Here is a 19,569-nt window from a genome sequence, read left to right as displayed (position 1 = left end):
ACCCCATGAGATACTTAATAGTTATTTAATTAATGCAACAAGTTTGAAAAGCATTCAGAATTGCAAGAATATTTTTATTTTAGTTACAACTAGTAAGTAAACAGTCTAACATCATACAAAAAAGAAATAAAAAATATCTAACAGGAAAAAGTGATGTATGATTTGATTAATTAATACAGTATTAATTAGTTATTAAAGAAGATCTACTAACAACATTTATCTCTGCATGAAACATAAAATATAAAGCACCACTGAGTAGCAAAGTGTCCGTATGGAATAAAACATGCTGGTGTGTGACGGTTTTGTTTTTTGACATTGATATTAGTCAATAATTCTTTTCAGTGGTGTTGGATGAAGTGATGCAATAAAAGTCTAAATAAATGACTCTGACTGTGACTCACTGAGGAACAGATTTGGATCTGCATAATGCTTCGATTCCTTTGTAAGCAGGACATGGATTCTCAGATCACAGATGGTGTGTCACTTGCGAACAGATTCGTCTACCAAACGCCTCCTTATCTGCCCTCAGTGCCCTCACAGCTGTCCATCTGAGTTCCCAGTAAAAACCAGAGTTGCCATCAAGCTGCGTGTTGCGACTCCTCTATATAATATCCAGGGTGCCCTGAGAGATAAAGCACCTCCTTCTAGAAATACTGGCAACACCAACACAACCCTCCACAACCTTCAGGATCTTATCGCGGAAGATCTCCCACATAACGTGAGGTTCAGCAGCCACACCAAAGTCTGTAATTTCCTCAGACAAGCTGCATGCAAACTCATTAGAAGCAGCCTAATCTCAGAGTCTGGCCAGTTCCAGCCTCATTCTCCTAGTACGTGGTAGCCTACTGGACCTAAGCTGAACCCTCTCAGTAGCAACAGGTTTGTCCTCAGAATTCATCAACTGGCTACTTAAGTAGACCCTGCAGTTCTGTAGGAACCTCTAGTGTCTGCCCACAAGGATGTGATCAATCTCCTTCACTGCACCACCAGCATAGGGGTACCCAGTCTGACGATGCAGCTGAGGGTGCTGGAACCAAGATCCAGAGACCGGCAAACCCTGACGTTTTGCAAAGTCAAACAACATCCTTTCTTGTTGTTCCACATATAAATAATGTGACATTTGGTGGCAAAGCATCATGCTACAGGGCCCCTATATTATGGAATGGTTTACCGGCCTATGTTCAGGATACTGAATCAGGCTCAGTCTTCACATCTGAACTGGATACCTATTACTTCAACTTAGCCTATCCACAACTTAACATATTACACACTGAAACTATGGCTGCTGGTACTGTCATACATGCCATTTTTATCCACTATGCTTGTCAACACCTCGGCACCACTCCAGTCCCAATCTGCATGACCCTGTTGGCTCTCCAGCAGTTTTGACTTTCAGTTTAGGCCTTGCTTGATTTTAAAATAGTATTTCATGTAGTTTCCATGTAACAGGACGATCATGGTACTGATTTAAACAGAAATTTTCATTACATTTATTCACAACACAGTGCAATTATTTCCATGCTGTAATTTCTATAATAGAAAAAAAACATAGATTCAGAAACAAATAATTCAAATTACTACTATGTGTAAATGCATGTGCTTTTAGCTTTTTGCACACCATGGAATTTACTATTGACACTAAACATTTAGAAAAGCACAGAAACACACTCTCATAAATATGTTTAAAGGTTTTTATTATGAAATAACTTCTTGGGTCTGTTTCTCTTTTTCTCCATTACCTACGTTCCTCCTTGGATTGCCACCTTATCATGGGGGAGGGGTTTGCGTGCCTCAGTGACCCTGGGGGCTATGTTGTCGGGGGCAATAGCCCCTGGTAGGGTCTCCCAAGGCAAAAAGGACCCAGGGGAGGGGCCAGACAAAGAGCAATCCAAAAAAACCCTTATGACAAAGAATTCTATCAAGGTCTCGTTTCCCTTGCCCAGACTAGGGTCACCGGGGCCCCACCCTGGAGCCCGGCATGGGGGAGGGGCCCGTTTGCCAGCGCCTGGTAGCCGGGCGTGGGAGGAGTTTGGTGAGGTCACACCGGCGGGGATGAGGATTTGCACCTCTAAGTCCGAGACCACGTCACGCCACGTCGAAAGGAGCCAGTTGAGGTGGTTTGGACATCTGGTGCGGATGCCTCCTGGGCGGCTACCCGGAGAGGTTTTCCGTGCATGTCCTACAGGCCCCGGGGCAGACCCAGGACATGCTGGAGGAATTATATCTCTCGGTTGGCCTGGGAACGCCTTAGAGGGAGAGGGAGGTCTGGGTATCTCTCCTGAAGCTGCTACCCCCGTGACCCGAACTCCGGATAAGCGGAAGTTAATGGATGGATGGATGGACCTACGTTAGAAAGAAAAGCTTAGAAGACAAAAATAAAAACAGAATACACATTAACTGAATTAGACACTAGAATACACTACCTGGCCACATGGCAAACATGGAGTTGCAGAGGTACAGGAGGGCGGTAGAATATCACTCTGGTCATTTATACTTCTGGGCTTAGGAGGATTTTAACAGCTCCAGAAGTGACCCAACAGCTCCCAAGTAGCCCTGTAAAAAAATAAAAATCATTATACACATTATAAACAGTATACATTCATTATGTGGTGCTCCAAGCAAATAACTGCTTAATGAGGAAAAAAAACATGAACAATGAAATGGCTGATTCTTTAGCAGCATATACAAAAAGTTCATAAGCTAGCGGCCATTAACATTAATTAGCTATTACCAAAGGTGGAAATTTCAGATCCAGAAAGTATAAATCCAGACCATGATTTTGTTTCAACCAACCAGCTGAGTACTCTGTGACATTGACTCTTCATACACAATTGGTTGGTTGAAACAAAATCCAGGTCTGGATTTTTACTTTCTGGACCTGAAATTTCCACCTCTGGCTATTACAAAACATTAAGGGAGGCTTGAGGTTAAAATGACTCATACCTCATGCTGAAGAAACAGTGCTTTCAATCGTCCAGCAGACCAGTACTCCATAGAGTAGGCCAGCAACTTCATGGACAGCATGTTACCCCTCAGGAAGTTGCCCACGAACACCACTCTCTCGATGTTCTTCAGAGAATAAAGAAAGCAGCTAGCAAGCAGTTTTAAACAAATTCCCCATTTTAAAACAAAAATATACTTCTTGCCCCAGTGGTCACTGAACAGCATGAAGGAAAGGCTTTTACTACTACTGGAATTTGGGTTTTGCATCATGGGAGACATTACAGAGAAACTGTCTTATGAGACTTGCTAGACACAAAAACACAGTAAGAAATATTTAATATCTTAACAAAACAGAGAGCAGGGCTGTTTAGTAGGGATAAGCCAGAAGTCTTTGTTCTGGAGGTATGGTTTTGCTCTACATAGTGGGAAATTTCTTTAGTAATGCGGTTCATCCCACTCTGTATCACGTATGTGAATCATATGTGAACAGAGTACACAGGCACGGTGTGTGTAATAGGGTGCGGTGAAAAAATCTAAATTTCCAATAGCAATTTCCAATAGTGCAGAAAAGTTGTCACTGGACCTCGTTATTAAATTCTTTGAAATTTTGAAGGTTAATATTTTCAGGTGATAATCACTACAAAATACCAACGTTCAGGTAACGCAGATTTTTACTGGGTATCAGCCATACACATACATAACGTCGCTCTGCGGCACTACGTGCATTACGATTAATCACCTGTCATGCACAGATCCATGCTACGTATCATCCATATCATAACGCCATGTAAAATTGTTCCTCAGTGCCACCAAAATGAAAAGTATTAAGCATGACAGTCAAAATGGTTAGATACACTATATTACCAAAAATATTGGGACACCCAAATTCAATGATTTGGAGTGGCGTACCAATATTTTTGGTAAGACCCAGATGGATAAAGCGGTATAAATAATGGATGGATGGATGGTATAGATAATGGATAGTGTATATTGCCAGTATGTCAGTGTACAGTAAGCATGCTCCACATTTCTGAATGAATCGTTCCCCACTTATTCATTGTCACTGACTGATTGTTAGGTTCTTGTATTAAATTGTAACAATTTACATTGCGTTATATGGATGATACATAGCGCGGATCTGCGCATTGATGTGACAGGTGAAAACTTCGATCGCGTTGCAGAGCCTGAAAATATTAACCTATTTCAAAGATATTTTGCACGTTTAATAACGAGGTCCAGTGACAACTTTTCCGCACTATAGGAAATTGCTATTGGAAATTTTGATTTTTTCACCCCACCCTAGTATGTAAGCTGTGACAAAGGCTTACCTCATTCAAGGCACACATCCTGCTGATGGAGCCGATGTTATTCGTGACGGTAACTAATGCTGCCCTGGCCAGGTCTTCTTTGGACACTGAATCGCGCTGCTCTTTATAAATCATGTTTCCAAAACTGAAACAAAGAGTACACAGCAATAAATAAACCCTATTTTTTTCTTCTCTGACATGTCTTGGTTAATCCTGCAGCATCAGGTACAATGCAGGTTATTGCTAATACCTCTAGGTTTAAATATGACTGAGGGTTACTGAACGACAGCTGCTTTTCAGATTACTCAGCACCCAGCACCTCCAGGCATCCTTCCTTGCTCTTGTGACTTCTTACAGTATTACATTGCTTGAGCACAATTTTAAGCCTTGTATCAGGGCCGGGGTTGCGGCTCATTCTAGGCTGGCTTACACTATATTATATGACCACATCCTACCTGGAGGCCACAATCCAGCCTGGGAGACCAAACCTCTCATAGTCGCCCCCATATATGTCCCGCACAAGTTTATCTACTTGTGTACTCTCCCCACGTGAGGCCATCTCCAGTGCTTCCTCAAACGTGGAGCAACCCGTCAGCAGACAGCACAGCCCAAGGAAAGTCCCTCCACCGAGACTGAAAGCCAGACATTAATCAAACTGTTATATCAATGTTAGCTTTAGAAGATATAAAAATTATCATCAGAGCCTAGCTCACCTTGTTCCAGAGACACGTTTGAAATTATCTCTGGAATGGACTGCGAGAATGCTGACCCCAGACCCGATGTTGACAAGAAGGAATGGGTAAGGGTTCTCCAGTGGGTAAGGTTTGAGGAAGCACTGCTCTGGATGAGTTGGATTTTCCAAGTAGAAACACTCGGAGGGTCCACTGGAGTTCATGTACAGGGCCCCACGGATGACACAATCCAACTCATCCAGTTTCACGAGCTGTAGACCAGCAATCTGAAGGGGTTACGGGGAAAACAAAACTGATAATAGGATTTGTGATTTCCTCTGGAAATTTCCCCTTTTCAAAGACAAAGTGAATCGCATTACATTGTAAAAATCTGAGTCAGAAACATCAGCTGAACTCACCGTTTGGAAATCAGCCTCAAACTTGTAGGCCCCACCACCCGTGGCACAGAGTGTTTTATGGAGCCTGGAGAACTGCTTGTCACGGGTCATTCGCAGAAAGGCAGGGAGGTCTTGGGTGGGGAAACGAATGAAATGCAGGTTCCCCATTCGGCCACACAGCTCCAGACCCTTCATTTCCAGGTGGACATCCCGGATGCCGGTAGAGCCATAAGCCACATTAGAGGTCAAACAGGAGCGGATGTTTCTAAGGTTTTCCGTTTCTTCCTGTTCCTCCTCTGTTGTGATGTCCTTTGGTTCGAAGTAGACTAGTTTCGCAAGGGTCCCACCAATGTCCATTCCGAACCAGGGAAAGGCTTTAGCAAGAAAAAAAGGGAAGTAATTACTTTCCTGTTTTATATTCATAAATCTGAAGATCAACAATTACTACCAGAATAACTACAGACGATCAAAGAATTTATCCATCCATCCACTGGATAGCTTACTTATCTACTTATTGGTCCGGACCAGCATCTCTTACATTACATAAAAATGGGAAACCTGGGAAATAACATGAGAAAGGCCTTTGGATGGGAGTGGTGGGGACACTTACGTGGCTTGTTCAACCTTGGCGGCTCCGCTGTGTGTCCGGCAGGGCTGGGCGATGTGCAGGGTTTGGTCGGCTCCTCTGGTTCCCTGGGCACTGCCATTGTTAAGTGTAAGTGATATGTTACTAAACATATATTTAATCAAAACAAATTATTATTGTTTTAAGTGTTGATCTGTGGACATATTATTTATTACTCTTTCAAGGGTATAGGGCATACGTGTGTAAAAATGTTTTTTTTTTTTTTTTAAATCTACTGCGAAATGTATATACAGTAGTACCTCAGTTCTCGAACTCACTAAAACTCGAATTTCTTGAAAGTCGAACAAACCAGTTTGACCTAGAACTTGATCTGAATATCAGAAGTCGAACCGTGAACGTGAATATAAATTGTACATGCCAGGAAATGAGTCATACTACAATGCAATTCTTACTTGAATGCCTTCTTCACAGACTGGACGATTAACCAAATAAAGCAGCGCAACATTACAGTAACAAACAATAAATAAACCACTAACTTACGTGTATTATTAGAGCATTTATGTCATTTATTTAAACTTTATTTTACCAGGTAAATTAACTGAAAACCAGTTCACACAGCTTTACGTGATATTCGGGAGAAATAGCAGATTACGCATTGGAACTGCCTGAGATACAAACGTCATGCGTGTAACTAAACTCTTCAGCCAATAAGGGCAAAGGTGTGTCGTCACGGAGGCGGTTCCAGTTTGTGCAGCCGGATGAGAGGTCGCAATGCATCTAACCGTAATGCATTGCGTCAGGATCAGAATGCGTTGCTTAAGCCAGCGCTGTAAGCCAGTCGAACGCACCCAATGACCGGACTGGGGAAACAAACTGAAAAGCAAACTTAACACAGAGGACTAATGACAACAATCAGAAACAGCTGATCACATGGGGATCCCACACGAGGTTAACGAGGGGGCGTGGCACACGGAAGGTACGTGCGGACGATCGGGGCATTTCCATTATTTCTTACGGGAAAAATTCGATCAGAACTCGAACTTTTTAGGATTCGATCCGGAGTCCTGAACGGATTAAGTTCGAGAACCGAGGTACCACTGTATATTACACACATAGACTATAAGTATCAAGGTACCTTCCTGTAGCTCCACCCTTTTACTGAGTCGCCGTACAAGGTACGCTGTACCGGCTGCCGCAAGCACCACTCCGGTTGCGCAGAGCAAATGGCGCGGCTGGAAATAGCGAAATAAACTGGCCATCGCTATCACTTGCTGCTTCCTCCAGGAACTACTAAAAGGAAATGAGAATCGTCTGCCCGGGTTCTAGAACATATGTTATGTTAACAACCTCACTGCAACGTAGACGGGGAAAATACGTCATCGGGGGCGGAGCTTATGGAAGGCCGTCATGGCCGAAGCGTCCTTTCGTCTAGAAGCAGATCGTTTCACGCCTGCAGACTGGCAATGTTAGGCAATGCACGCGAATGCGAACATAAAAAGACGGCAATAATTCACACGTTAATATTTCTGCCCGTCGACCTTACATCTTTACCTCCACAGACAACCATATAAAGCTCCGCGTACTGGCGGCATTTTGCAACGGGTCTTGATGTCAACAAAGTGATCCTTCAGGATAAAAGCACAATCTTCCGTGGTAGTTTAGAAGTTCTTTCATACCTTCCCACAATGAAGATAATTGACTGAGAACTGTGTGTTCATCTGGGCAGACTGCAGTTTGATGTGCTTAGTGAAGCTGCACTTATATCGTACCCTATATAACGTGCGTCGGGAGTGGATCTTTTATTTTATAGTGACCTATTCCACATTAATTTCCCTAAACTGACTGACTACCACCAATACATTGTACAGTGTATCCACCCATGATTTCCTTATATTGCTTACCCAGTGTTTAAGAATAAAGTGCAAATATACTCGTGCACAATATTTGTTCTTTGGCGCCTTAGCATTCAACATTTTCTGAGCGATCATAAAGTTAACATGGACTTAGTTACAAAACAAATATTAATCCCTTTTCAGAATTCGAGCATAGGTTAACATACTGTGGTTTAAACGTGTTACACTCAAAGTTGGCATGATAGTTCCAGGTCGTAACTATTAAATTATCGTCGTAAAAGTTACCGTGCATTTAGCGTAATTACAGGATACGTCCACCATTTTCATCTGGTTTAGATTTCAGTAATAAAAACCAATACATAAAGACATAACCTTACTTCTGGAACCATGACCTCTAAAGCAAATGAGCTTTGACCTGTCCAGTTTATATATATACACACACACACACACACACACAGTGGTACCTCAGACCTCGAATTTAATCCCTTCAGAACCCCGGATCGAATCCTAAAAAGTTCGAATTGTGATCGAATTTTCCCCATTAGAAATAATGGAAAACCAATTAATTGATAAGATAAATGCCTTTTGTAAGGCAGTGACTTCCAGAATATTCAGTTTGTTTTCCTCTTTTTGGATGGTTGAAGACACAGTTTGTCAAAGGAAATATAATGGCTATAAAATAAAAGCCATCACTGCATACCTCAGGTGAAATATCTTTTACCAGACATGATGCGTGATATATTCAAAGATGACACAGCTGTCCAAGTTGAAGTACCTCAGGTGACATTCTTGTTTCCTTAACATCTATCTCAGCCAACTGTTAAAGAGCTACAACTTAGTAGGTTTTTGCAATATTACCAAAATACAACAAAAAAATATCTGTTTAAACATACCGTGCATAACAACACCCCACAATTGAAGTCATCTGTGTGCTTCCACATCTGAGGACAGGAAATTGTCCAGCCATCTAAGGAGTTGTGCTAGCGAAAAATGTGTCTAAAAAACACAAATCACAACTTACTCATGATTTCTGACCATATGAAATATATATCTCTGTAAACACACAAGATATTACACCTGAGCATTTCCATCACTTCATCATCTATTGTGTTGTGTTGCTCATTTGTTACTTCACCTGTGTCCCATTAGTGGTTCGGCTCTTTGATTCCAGAACCAGTGCAAAAGATGCAATGCTGAAACAAAGCCTCCAAATCCTACACTGAAGTTGATTTTTCAGCAAGTGCAATCTCCATCTCCGCTTTTCAGAGGGGAGAAACTGCTTTCTGGAGTACCACTGCAAGTAAATACTGAGCACTGTTTCTTCGGTTTTCATTTAGTTTTATCTTTGGATAACATGTACATTCTATTTCCTAATCAATCATCAATCATTTCTCAAACTTTGAAGGTTTCCCTAAGAAATCCACCTCAGGAAGCAGTGGGAGGTAGCCCTTAGGCGTGAAGGTTTTAGCGCCAATGATGCATCCAGGCTCTGCTATGAGCACTTTAGACAGGAGGATTTTGACAGGACAGGTCAGACTGTGAGAATCAGAGATGGAGCTCTTCCCTCTGTGTTCAGGTTTCCAACTCATCTCCAAAGGGTAGGTGTGTAGTTAGGCTATAAGGATTAGATAGTCAGTGAAAAGTAATTTTTTTTTAAAGGAATCAGTCATGTATTCCATAGCATTAGGCTGTGACATATCTAACTCTGTTAATGTTTTTAAGCATTTTATTTTCTTTCAAATTAGCCCATGGCAACCAGGACCACACTGACTTCAGTGAGGGCACAGGAGAACCTGTCAGTAGACTGTTCTTTGCCTGTCCAAGAGACTGAAGCTCTGCCTGATCCTAGTGTTGTGAGTACTAAGGTCCTTTTCAAACCTCTTTTGACACAAAACCCTACCCCCTGTCATGCTTTTCAGATAAACTAATGCATACACATGCATACACATTGAAACGTGCTGCTGTTAAATCAGATACACGCACGCATGCAGTGCTCACAGTGGAATTGCGGGGTGACGTGATTACAAATACAGACCAGCAGACAGCACGTTATACTAACTATGAATTGACTGATGTGATATAAACTTGACTCCTTGTGTCTACTAGGACCATTCCTACGCGCTGCCTACATCTCTTGAAAATCTAAGGACTAGACTCAATGAAATCTTTTCTAGGGTGGAGAGCATGGAAAGAGAAAAGAGAAACGCTAAGGATCGAGAACGGAGAACAAAGAACAGAGTATGTGGTCTTCTGCAAAATTTGAGGGAGAAGAACCTCATTAATGAAGGGCTGAAAGAGAGGCTGGATTTATACTCAGGTAGAATAGAAATAAAATACAAATATGGAGAAAGTGGTATGTACTTAAGGGTAAAATTCCAAAAGCCATCCTAATTATTATTTCAAAGGGAGTTTCTAATTTGTGTGTGCTAACTGAATTTTAGCTCTTCCAGTGCATCTCCTGTCCAAACAGAGCCATGAGTATACAAAAGATCAGAAAGAGTTTGCCCTCAGTCTCCACCTACATGGTCCCAAAGCCTACAATTATCTCAGAGAGTCTCTCCATCTTAATTTCCCACATCCACATACATTGCAAAGGTATTCATCCATTTGATGTATTCTTTCTAAGCTTTTATTTTTATCCCTTAATCATGACATGTAAAAGGTGGTGTAGTTAATCAATACCATAAATAAATAATGATGCATAATAAATTTTAAGTGAATCCTCATCATGTGATCAAATTGTTGCTTATGGTTATCGCCCACAGTGATTATTAATTGGTCGAAAAATCCTGAATTGGGCATTTGGATTAAACTGGATTTTTTCATTATACCAAGTTCTTTTAGATGCCAACCCTGGACTCAACATGATGAAGATCCGGCTAAATATAGACGCGTGAGTCTTCTATTGGATGCCATGACCATCAAAAAACATGTCCAATATGATCCACATACCTAGGAAATGTCTGGCTTTGTGGATATGGGGGATGGAGTGAATGAAACGGATGTGGCCACACAGGCTCTTGTTTTTATGGTGGTTGGCCTATAAGGCCATTGGAAGGCTCCAACTGCATACTACCTGATCAACTCCCTGTTGCCAGAGACACAGAAGGTGCTACTTGTTCATGCATTGGAGGAACTGCATGAGCATGGGATGACAGTGGCGTCTGTTACAATGGATGGACATGCCTCCAATGTCAGCATGTGTAACCAGCTTGGATGCCGGCTGAAGGTCAACCCTGGTGAACCGTTAAAAACTTTTTTTGCACATCCAGTGACTGGTGCAAAGGTGTTTGTGACGATGGATCCTTGCCACATCTTGAACTTGGCACGAAATATGTTGCAGGCCTACAGCCCAATAAGCAGCACCACTAGCCAGATCAACTGGACATACATAGTTAATCTGAATGATGTCCAAGCAAAAGAAGGGCTGCATGCTGCCAACACAATCACAGACAAGCATGTGAATTTTGATTCACAGAAAATGAAGGTGTCCGTGGCTGCACAAACACTGAGTCGCTCTGTGACAGTAGCTCAGCGCACATTGAGGGACCTCGGCTATTCACAGTTTCAACACTGTGAAGCAACAGCCGAATTCATTGAGGTAATGTTACATGCAAAGTTTAATAACCATGAAGCAAATAGTGAAAAACATTGATGCTATATTTTAGTAATTAGCTAATGATACATGGAAACATGTTATTTATGCTAATGATTCAGATTCCTCCTGTTATAATACATATATTTGCTTTTAGATGATTGACAGGCTCTTTGACATCATGAACAGTTGCAATCCCCATGCCAAAGGTTTCAAAACTCCACTGAGCTGTTTGAATTGGGCAGAGAGAGTAGAGTTTTTGTTGTGAGGCAGGAACTACTTGATGAGTTTGGTGATGAAAGATGGCACACCCCTTCATTGATCAAAGAGGTTTTAGGACATAGTGAAGCTTTTCTTTTCATGAGGAGTTCATAAGTTCATGACATCAAGTTCATATGATGTTATTTCAAGGCTGGGAGAAATGGATTTTTTTTTTTTTTGACCAAAATATTCAAAGAATATTGTAGAGATGGCTATTGATGCTTTCATTTATGTTCATACAGTACCAGTCAAAAGTTTAGGCATGCAACTCGTGTTTATTTTTTTTATTTATTTTTTTTAACTTTAACTATAACAAAGTATGTTTCAAAACAGCCAACAATTGCTCAACACATATGGGAACTCTTTCAGGACTACTGGAAGGAATTCCTTTTCTTTAGATTTGTGTACACTTATTTTGTTTACTTCATAACCCCATCTGTGTTATGTTGTAGTTTTAGTCATAAAAAGAGCTCCATAAAGCATAATTGTCTAAACTTTTGACTCGTATTACATTACTAATCCTACTCTGTTTTCTTTTCCTGCATGCTGCATCATTAGTTCATATGATGCTCTGTTCTCTGCTTCTAATGTTGTTGCAGTCTGCTGTTTTTTTGTTTTGTTTTGTTTGTTTTTCCAGTTCTTGGAGGTCTCATACTGGCAGTGTGGCATCATCACACCTACAGTATGCCTTATGTATGGCGGTGTTCATATTTTCAACCTTGGCCATATCTGTTTTATTTTTTCTAGTTGTCTTATATCACGCTCTCTTGATGTATCTTGGTTTACAGTAATAATATTGACAAAACATTTTGTTTTGAAGGTACCTATCTGTTGTGGGGTTCATCATCAACATTGACACCCTGATGATGATGATTCCAGAACTGCTTCAGTGTCAGCGATACATCTGCACCTATCGTTTCAGTCAAGACCACTTAGAGCTCCTATTTAATTCAATCAGGGCATCGGGTAGGTATTTTAGAATTTAGGTTTATTTATTTAACCACACAGCATTTTGTGTGTATGTATGTATGTATATCTGTCTGTTTCCATAAAGGTTTCCATAAGACTATCTGTTTGCCATGGTACCTAGTTGTGGCCAGTCACAGCTATCCTGTGTTACCATGGTAATTGCATCGTCTTTATAATATCTTCAGACTGACAGCTGTGATCAACTTTGTGGGGACAAACAGACATGCATGTAAATCTCTTACTTTGTACAATTTATGAAGCCAAATTGTTACTAGCAGTGCAGTTTTTTTTCTTTCTCAAGAAATTCATCTGAAAAAGAGTAAAGATCTGTAAAAGTGGTGCATGTGTGTTTTCGGGGGCTGGAATAACAACCCTTCAGCTGGTCGGTTCCGGGCCATTTTCCGTCGTCTCATGGTTCGATGTGGTGCCTCTCCAAGCACATCTGGAAACGTGGCAGCACAGGATGAGTCTCCCTGTCTGCTGTTGAGGTGTTTTCTACACCACCAGCAGAAGAAGATCTCCTTTTGCAAACATCCTGGCAAATGTGTGTGACCATAGCTACTTACCAACCCGCTTAGGTGGCATCGTGGAAAATGCCCTTGTTTACATCTCAGGGTTTGTCGTTTGACAGATCTTGAGAAAGCTGTCCTGTGATGTGTGCCGTGCTAGTTTGGTAACAGATGCTGTACCGGCATCATATGATCAAAGCTACCACTTGCTCACATTAAAAAACAATGGAGGTTTGATGACTCCTTCTGACGGTACAGTCAGGGTGGTCAAAGTAGCTGAGCGTGTTATCCGACAGTCGACATTAGGGCAAGCTGTCAGTGTATTTTTGATCAGTTTGTTCGGGCTGAGATTGGTTCAGATGATGTGTTTTTTCTCAAGAAGCACATTCAGGAAACACAGTTTGAAATTGACAACCTTCATTTTATGCTCATGTCTTTAGTTGTGTCTGTCTTCCACAAACTAAGGCTGCACCATATTCCAGTGGAAGTCTTACTATTTTGACTTTCAGACAATGGTCAAGTTTTTGTCTGAATAATTGCCATTATTAGTGTATAAACGGATATAAGTAATTGTAGTTAAACGATTCACCAAAATCTGTTGTATGTAAACAATGCTGTTTTAAATGTTTTTTCATCAGAAAACCCGGTTTCCACGTCCACCTGTATTAGTTTAAATGGCACTTCTGCCACTCGCAATATGACGGACGCACAGACGTATCGTGTAGACTGGGCTGTGGCTGCCCGATCTGCGATCCTGGCCCGATCTGCGGACGCATGTGTGGAAGTAAAACTGGACATTAGTAGGCCTGTGAGGGGAGGCATATTGGGTCTGTTATGTCTTAGGCCTTAAGCAAGAAAAGATTGTTTTGAATACTGTATGACCTTACTTTGTGATAGCTGCCTGCAGTTGGTTCCACAGACCCTGAAGAGAGATCGGACCTTGGAGAGGCAGACAGCGGAGCAAAGAGGGGGAGAAACCACCTGCAGGAAGAGACTTGAAGCCGCCCCAACTGGTGCACAAAGAATTATAGCTTAATAAAGTAGTTGCAGTAGACAATATATATTATGTTACGCAATTGGAAATGTATAAGTAATCATGTTAATCATACTAATGTTAATCATACTAATCATATGTTAACCATGTATTTGCAGTGATTCAGGGACAATACATCAATGTGTTAATTATTAATCAATGGAACACCCAAACATTAACAGTGATTCAAGTAAGGAATAATTGACGACGGGCCGTTGAATTATTAGAAAAATTTTTCTAATAATTCAACGGTCCGGAGTCAATTATTCCGCTTATACTACGGTTGCCACATCTCAAGACATCGATCAGATTATATATTTCAAGGGATTCGTCCGGTTTTTCTACTTAAATCGCTATTGTGAGTAGGATTATTTCTTCCGCATCTCATCCAACGACTCTTTTGCTAGTTCCAAAACGTCATTAGCTGTTGTTTTTTTGGTGTTTTCTTCGTGTTTTTCTCCCTCGAGTATGTCTAGCTGTTCTTCGCTGATCGTTTTATGTCTTTTGTTGTTGCCGGCTGCCTTTGATGTCCGCTTCCGTTTATGTTGTTTTTTCATCTGGACTGTCTAATACTGCTGCAGCCCAGTTGTTGAAAGTTTCATATTCACCGTAAATATTAAAATTTACTTTCGGAAAATCGTCTGTCATGTTGTTGTTTTTGTTAGTTCTGTGTGCTGTATAGGTACTGTATGCTAATTTCCGTTATTACAGTTAACTATGCGAAGTGATATGGAACTGTAATGCGGTCAAGAGAGCTGCCTGGAACTACGTTCGCCGTGCGTTTCCCTGAAAATAATTGCACACCTCAGAACGTTCGTCAGCCAATCAGATTCAAGCATTCAACGGTCCCGTAGTATAATGTCATTTAATTAATATCTATATACATATCTCAAGTAGAGTCTAGAAGCCGAAATTGCGTAAAATGGGTGAACTTTACCTTGCTACCAAGGTGAACCAATGGAGCAGCAGAATTGTGTTTGTTATACGTTTCAGCTTAGTTTGTTGGTGTTTTGTGACCAATCAGGACCTAGCAGTCCTTGGAGTTATGGTTTATCAACTGGTTGTGCTGGGTGTGACTTGGTAAAGAGTGCCAGAGTGTGATGGGAGCGCTTTGCTGAAATCACTGGAATAAAAGAGATTCTCTTTACTCACCAAACTGAGGTCCAGACTTTTATTCTAAGTGCCTCTCTGTTATCAGAGAGGTTGATTTATATAATTTTTCTACCACACATGCGCACACTGGTGCCCGATCTGCGAAGGCATGCGCACACTGGTTTTCCATGTATGTCACTACTTGATCTGTATACTGACTGCCTGGCCGATAGGCGAGCACATACTGTACGCAATGCACTGATGACTGCGAACGCTGCGCAATGCACTGACTATCGTGAAATGTCTACCTGATTATGTTTTGACATTACAAAACAACATTACATATTTGACAGATCATCATACAGTAATTGGTAATCATTGCTTTACTCACAACTATGTGCAGGCAATAATGCATTTGTAGAAAAATGGAATGCAGTAGAATGTCTTATTCTAAGCAAGTGTATGCTACAATTTCTGCTCAGAAATATTGAATACCACTAATAACAGTTAGTTGTTGGAATACATATAAGTAAATGAATCAGATAAATATTCACCTAAAATAACTGCAATATTCCCAATAAACAGACTGAAAAGTGGATGTTGATCCTTTTGTGTCTTCAATATTTAAATACTGTTCATAGTGTTTTGTATGCTGTGTATATTTAACTAACAATACATTTCCCATATATTTTGTCTTACACCAAGTGTCCATGCTTAAAAGACTCACTACGTCCGGACTGCTTCTTAGAATCTTGGGTCCTCTCACATTTTCTTTGCTGTATTTAATCTGTGGGGAACTGTGGCCTCCCTAAATGTGCTTATTATGTTTTGAGAAGTTATCAAGATCTTCATAGTGTAAGCAAAACAAAATTATCACAGTGTCAACCTGAAATGGTGCATTGTACAGTATGTAGCTCAGATCTATATAAGGAATGAAACAATGACAGAAGAAATACTAGAAATGCAAATCTAAGCAATACAAGAACATAATAAAATATTAGGTCAGTGTGCAGATAGCATTAGCAGTGGTAAGTTCAAGATCAATTTGTCTTCCGGTTGTGTGCAACTCATTTATTGTGGAAAGTGAAGAATAAGTGAAGAGCAAAAACACTATGAGGGTAGTCAGTACTTGCTTTATATATAAATTATTTATTGCAAATTGTGTAAAGTAAAAATTCTCTTTTGAGAAAAGAAAAAAACCACTTAGATAAGTGAAAAGCAATAATAAAAATGTACAGTCCTACAGCAGACCGTCCTTTTTCATTTGAGAGGTTATTCTCTGGTCAAAGTCTTCAGTCTCACTAGAACAGACAAAAAAGTACACAGTTAACAATGTTACATGCACCATTTAACCTTGCAGGTGTTTTCCTGCAACTCTTAGCTTCTGCTGTGCTGAAGACCAGCAAGGAACAAGTTCTCTGCTTTCTGTGTGGACACACCTGTCAGCTGAGCTAGAGCACAGATGATGGACTAAACAAAACAAACAAAAGTACATTATGAAACACTGTTGTACTAAAATCATGTAAGGTTGACATTGTATTTCAATAAAAGAACTAATAAGCCATTAAAAGCAAATATAGTACAAGATACATTTGGTTATTTTTTATTACTTGTAATAAAGCGTTTTTAGAAGCGAACCTAAGTGTGCCTGTTTGTTCATTCAAGAGCCCTATATCCCCTTCACATCGCCTTAACATATTGACAATCTATAAATCAAAGAGCTAGCAGGATATTTTTTGTTCATAAACATTCACCTTCTCTTTTTAAGTGCAGTGCATGTCGAGGCTGATTCATTGAACCTCCACAACAAAGATATAAGCCTATGCCGTCTTGGGCCCGTGTGTCAGACTTGTGGCTGCATGTTGGTGCACTGAACACCAAGCCAAGGCATTAGCTGAAATGATCCCATATCTTTAACCAATTCTGCACTGAGTGTTAGAACCACCCACTTTACTAACATAGAGATAGAAATTAATAAAATGTATTCAGGTAAATGGAGAAATGGAAAAATAGATAAATGAATTAGCGTAGCCCAAAATGTATGTACATATTTCTTTATTTGCACATTTATTTAATTATACTTATGTTTAGTGCTCCATAGCTCAAGTGTCACGTTACTAAAATCATCAGAATCACAAAAAAATTGTGGGAATCCTTACGTTCACTGTTATTACCATTAGATCAGTGAAAAATATAAAGTACATTTATATTAAAATAAAACAAACCAACTTCTTTTAAGTTGGTTTGCATAAGGCTACACACCCATGTTTTGTTTGTAATTAGTTGGGCCAAGGATTTACTTTATTACTTAACACTTAATGTTGCTAAAGATTTGTGTATTCAACTGGGTTTAGCTTCTCAAATGATCTCTTAAAGAAAAAAATGCATGAAATTTAGTTTAGTTGTGGATTTTCTTCATATGTGGAAATGTATTTTTTACATGTTAAGAAATAGAAATCACATAAAATTCTATATATATATATATATCCATACACAGGAATAAATAAGTGATAAAATGTCAGAATGCAGAAATAAACAAATATGTGGATAAAAACAGAAATGTAGAAAAAGAGAAATTAATAAGTGTAGAGCTAATTATGGCATTTTCAGGGTTGCCTACTCTCACACATCTGGCATGACACTCGCTTTCAGACTCTCACACTCACAAAGGAAATCTTACAGCAAATCAATTTTATTCCATTATTAACCTAAAGTGAGTTATATCAAAAACATTGGGGTAGTTTGCAAACTCTTCTGACTGTTTACAGGGTAATTGAACTGTTACATACATGGAAATGCATGTGCATGTGTGTGTAGATTTGCCTTCAATCGGGGGTTTGTTCCTGTCATGTTATATGCACAGTCCTCATCATTAATGTCATTAGGTTCTCCCTCCCTCCAGTTACTGAACAACAAACAAGAATACACAACATTAATAACAATCATAATCATTATCATCAAACAAAGGTGATTCATCATTTTACCAAAAGACCACACACACGTTATTAAATAAGCACAAAACCTGTCTGCTCAAGGAAATTAGCAATAGCAGTTGCATATTTGTGTAAGTTAATGAGGGATTTACTGCTGCTTATCGTTATTTTGGTCATGTTAAGGGGGTGCGTTGTGGCTCTGTGGGTTAGGCCTAGTGATTTCACTGTTGGGTCCTTTCAGCAAGACCCTTAACCGTAATTAATATGAAGACTGGCCGACCCTGCTTTCTCAGCTGTATGTCACTTTAAATAAGACATCTACTAAATAAATAAATGTAAATACAAAATGAATAGGAGAAGCATACTACAACTCTGCTGCATGAGCATCACTGCATCTCCTTCTCTGTGTCTATAATGATGTTACATATATAACCTCTCTTGTGGTCAGTGGTGTCCCATCCACCCATTTTCAGGTTCCTTCAAGTTCTCTGTCTATCAGACCGATCCAGGCCTCCGTATGAAGAATAATGTTCCTGAGTGGAATAATAAATCATCAAAACATTAACTTAAATTGTCTACAATCATTGCATTTTCTTAAAGTAGAACAGAATCAGGTGAGGAGAGTTATAAAGTGTACAGGTCAATCCTTTCATTATTTCTCTTTCCTCTCTAATATTATTTTCTGGAGTAGGAGAAAATCAAGAGGAAATGTTTAAATGTTGATTTAAGGAACTCATCCTGCAACCTTCTCTCCTGCTTCAAAATGGAGAACAACTTCTCCATCCTGCGCTGCTTGCTGTACTGCATGGAGAAGAATCCTGTCCTTCACACTCTTCCACCATTCGGCCACGGAGGGGAAGGTAGGTTTGTCCTTCTGCCACTCGGAGAAGTGATCTAAAAAAAGGTGCCTAAAATCGCTCTCCTCCGGGATCTGCAGGTTCATTTTCCAATAGCCGCCCCCATATACAGGGGCGTCTATGGAGACAGTGGCCTCCACTGCCAAGTGGTCAGTGGGCCACTGTGGGGAGAGGGACACCTTTTTAAAAACAACGGGGGGTGAAGCTAAAATGTAGTCAATGTGACTGCTAGCTCTGCGACTATTATGCCAGGTGATGCCCGGCATGTCGGGGTTTCATGTTTTAAAACCGTCAGCAAGTTTAAAGGAACGAATAAAATGGCAAAAATGCCCTGAGCTGACATCCTCTCTACCTTCCAACAAGATGTTAGAAACCAGCTATTTAAAAACAATACAATCCTACTGCCCCCCCCCCCCCAGTCAACCTCGAAAGGTCCCCCAGTTCCAACTCCGCCAGCTACTCCTGATCATTAGCGGAGTCCTGAAGTCTGCTGAACTCTTGTCCTTCTATGTCATACACCAGGTGGGGGGCCTGTAGCATTGGGGAGGGGGGACACTCGCGG

General features: G+C 40.4%; 1 protein-coding gene and 1 pseudogene across 3 annotated transcripts; one reads left to right on the top strand and one right to left on the bottom strand.

Moving 5' to 3' along the window:
• Positions 1-1,677: 1,677 nt before the first annotated feature.
• Positions 1,678-7,571, bottom strand: LOC140582982 (pantothenate kinase 2, mitochondrial-like). Of its 3 annotated transcripts, none has more exons than XM_072707532.1 (9): positions 7,041-7,571; positions 5,930-6,019; positions 5,341-5,693; positions 4,964-5,208; positions 4,706-4,882; positions 4,272-4,395; positions 2,944-3,069; positions 2,424-2,553; positions 1,678-2,343 (listed from the first exon to the last, which is right to left on the bottom strand). In XM_072707532.1, exons 1-8 carry the CDS (start codon positions 7,162-7,164, stop codon positions 2,503-2,505), a joined length of 1,290 nt encoding a protein of 429 aa, XP_072563633.1. In that variant the 5' UTR covers positions 7,165-7,571; the 3' UTR covers positions 1,678-2,343; positions 2,424-2,502. The 3 variants fall into 3 exon arrangements, with proteins under 3 accessions (XP_072563633.1, XP_072563635.1, XP_072563634.1); XM_072707534.1 differs by lacking the exon at positions 7,041-7,571 and adding an exon at positions 6,446-6,814; XM_072707533.1 differs by lacking the exon at positions 7,041-7,571 and adding an exon at positions 6,358-6,496.
• A 935-nt stretch (positions 7,572-8,506) lies between these two features.
• LOC140583146 (THAP domain-containing protein 6-like) lies at positions 8,507-15,281 on the top strand (annotated as a pseudogene).
• Positions 15,282-19,569: the final 4,288 nt, after the last annotated feature.

This window comes from Paramormyrops kingsleyae, chromosome 25 (genome assembly GCF_048594095.1).
Source record: "Paramormyrops kingsleyae isolate MSU_618 chromosome 25, PKINGS_0.4, whole genome shotgun sequence".
Taxonomy (NCBI): domain Eukaryota; kingdom Metazoa; phylum Chordata; class Actinopteri; order Osteoglossiformes; family Mormyridae; genus Paramormyrops; species Paramormyrops kingsleyae.
Note: the sequence above shows the minus strand (reverse complement) of the source record. Positions and strands in the feature narration are given on the sequence as shown.

Bases quoted from the DNA above. Each gene is read 5' to 3' on its own strand.
- LOC140582982 (XM_072707532.1), bottom strand. From the start codon at position 7,164: ATGGCCAGTTTATTTCGCTATTTCCAGCCGCGCCATTTGCTCTGCGCA. The intron at 4,883-4,963 runs GTGAGCTAGGCT...TCTGGCTTTCAG, and splicing joins AAACGTGTCTCTGGAACAAG to TCTCGGTGGAGGGACTTTCC. The intron at 3,070-4,271 runs GTAAGCCTTTGT...TATTCTCTGAAG, and splicing joins GGATGTGTGCCTTGAATGAG to AACATCGAGAGAGTGGTGTT.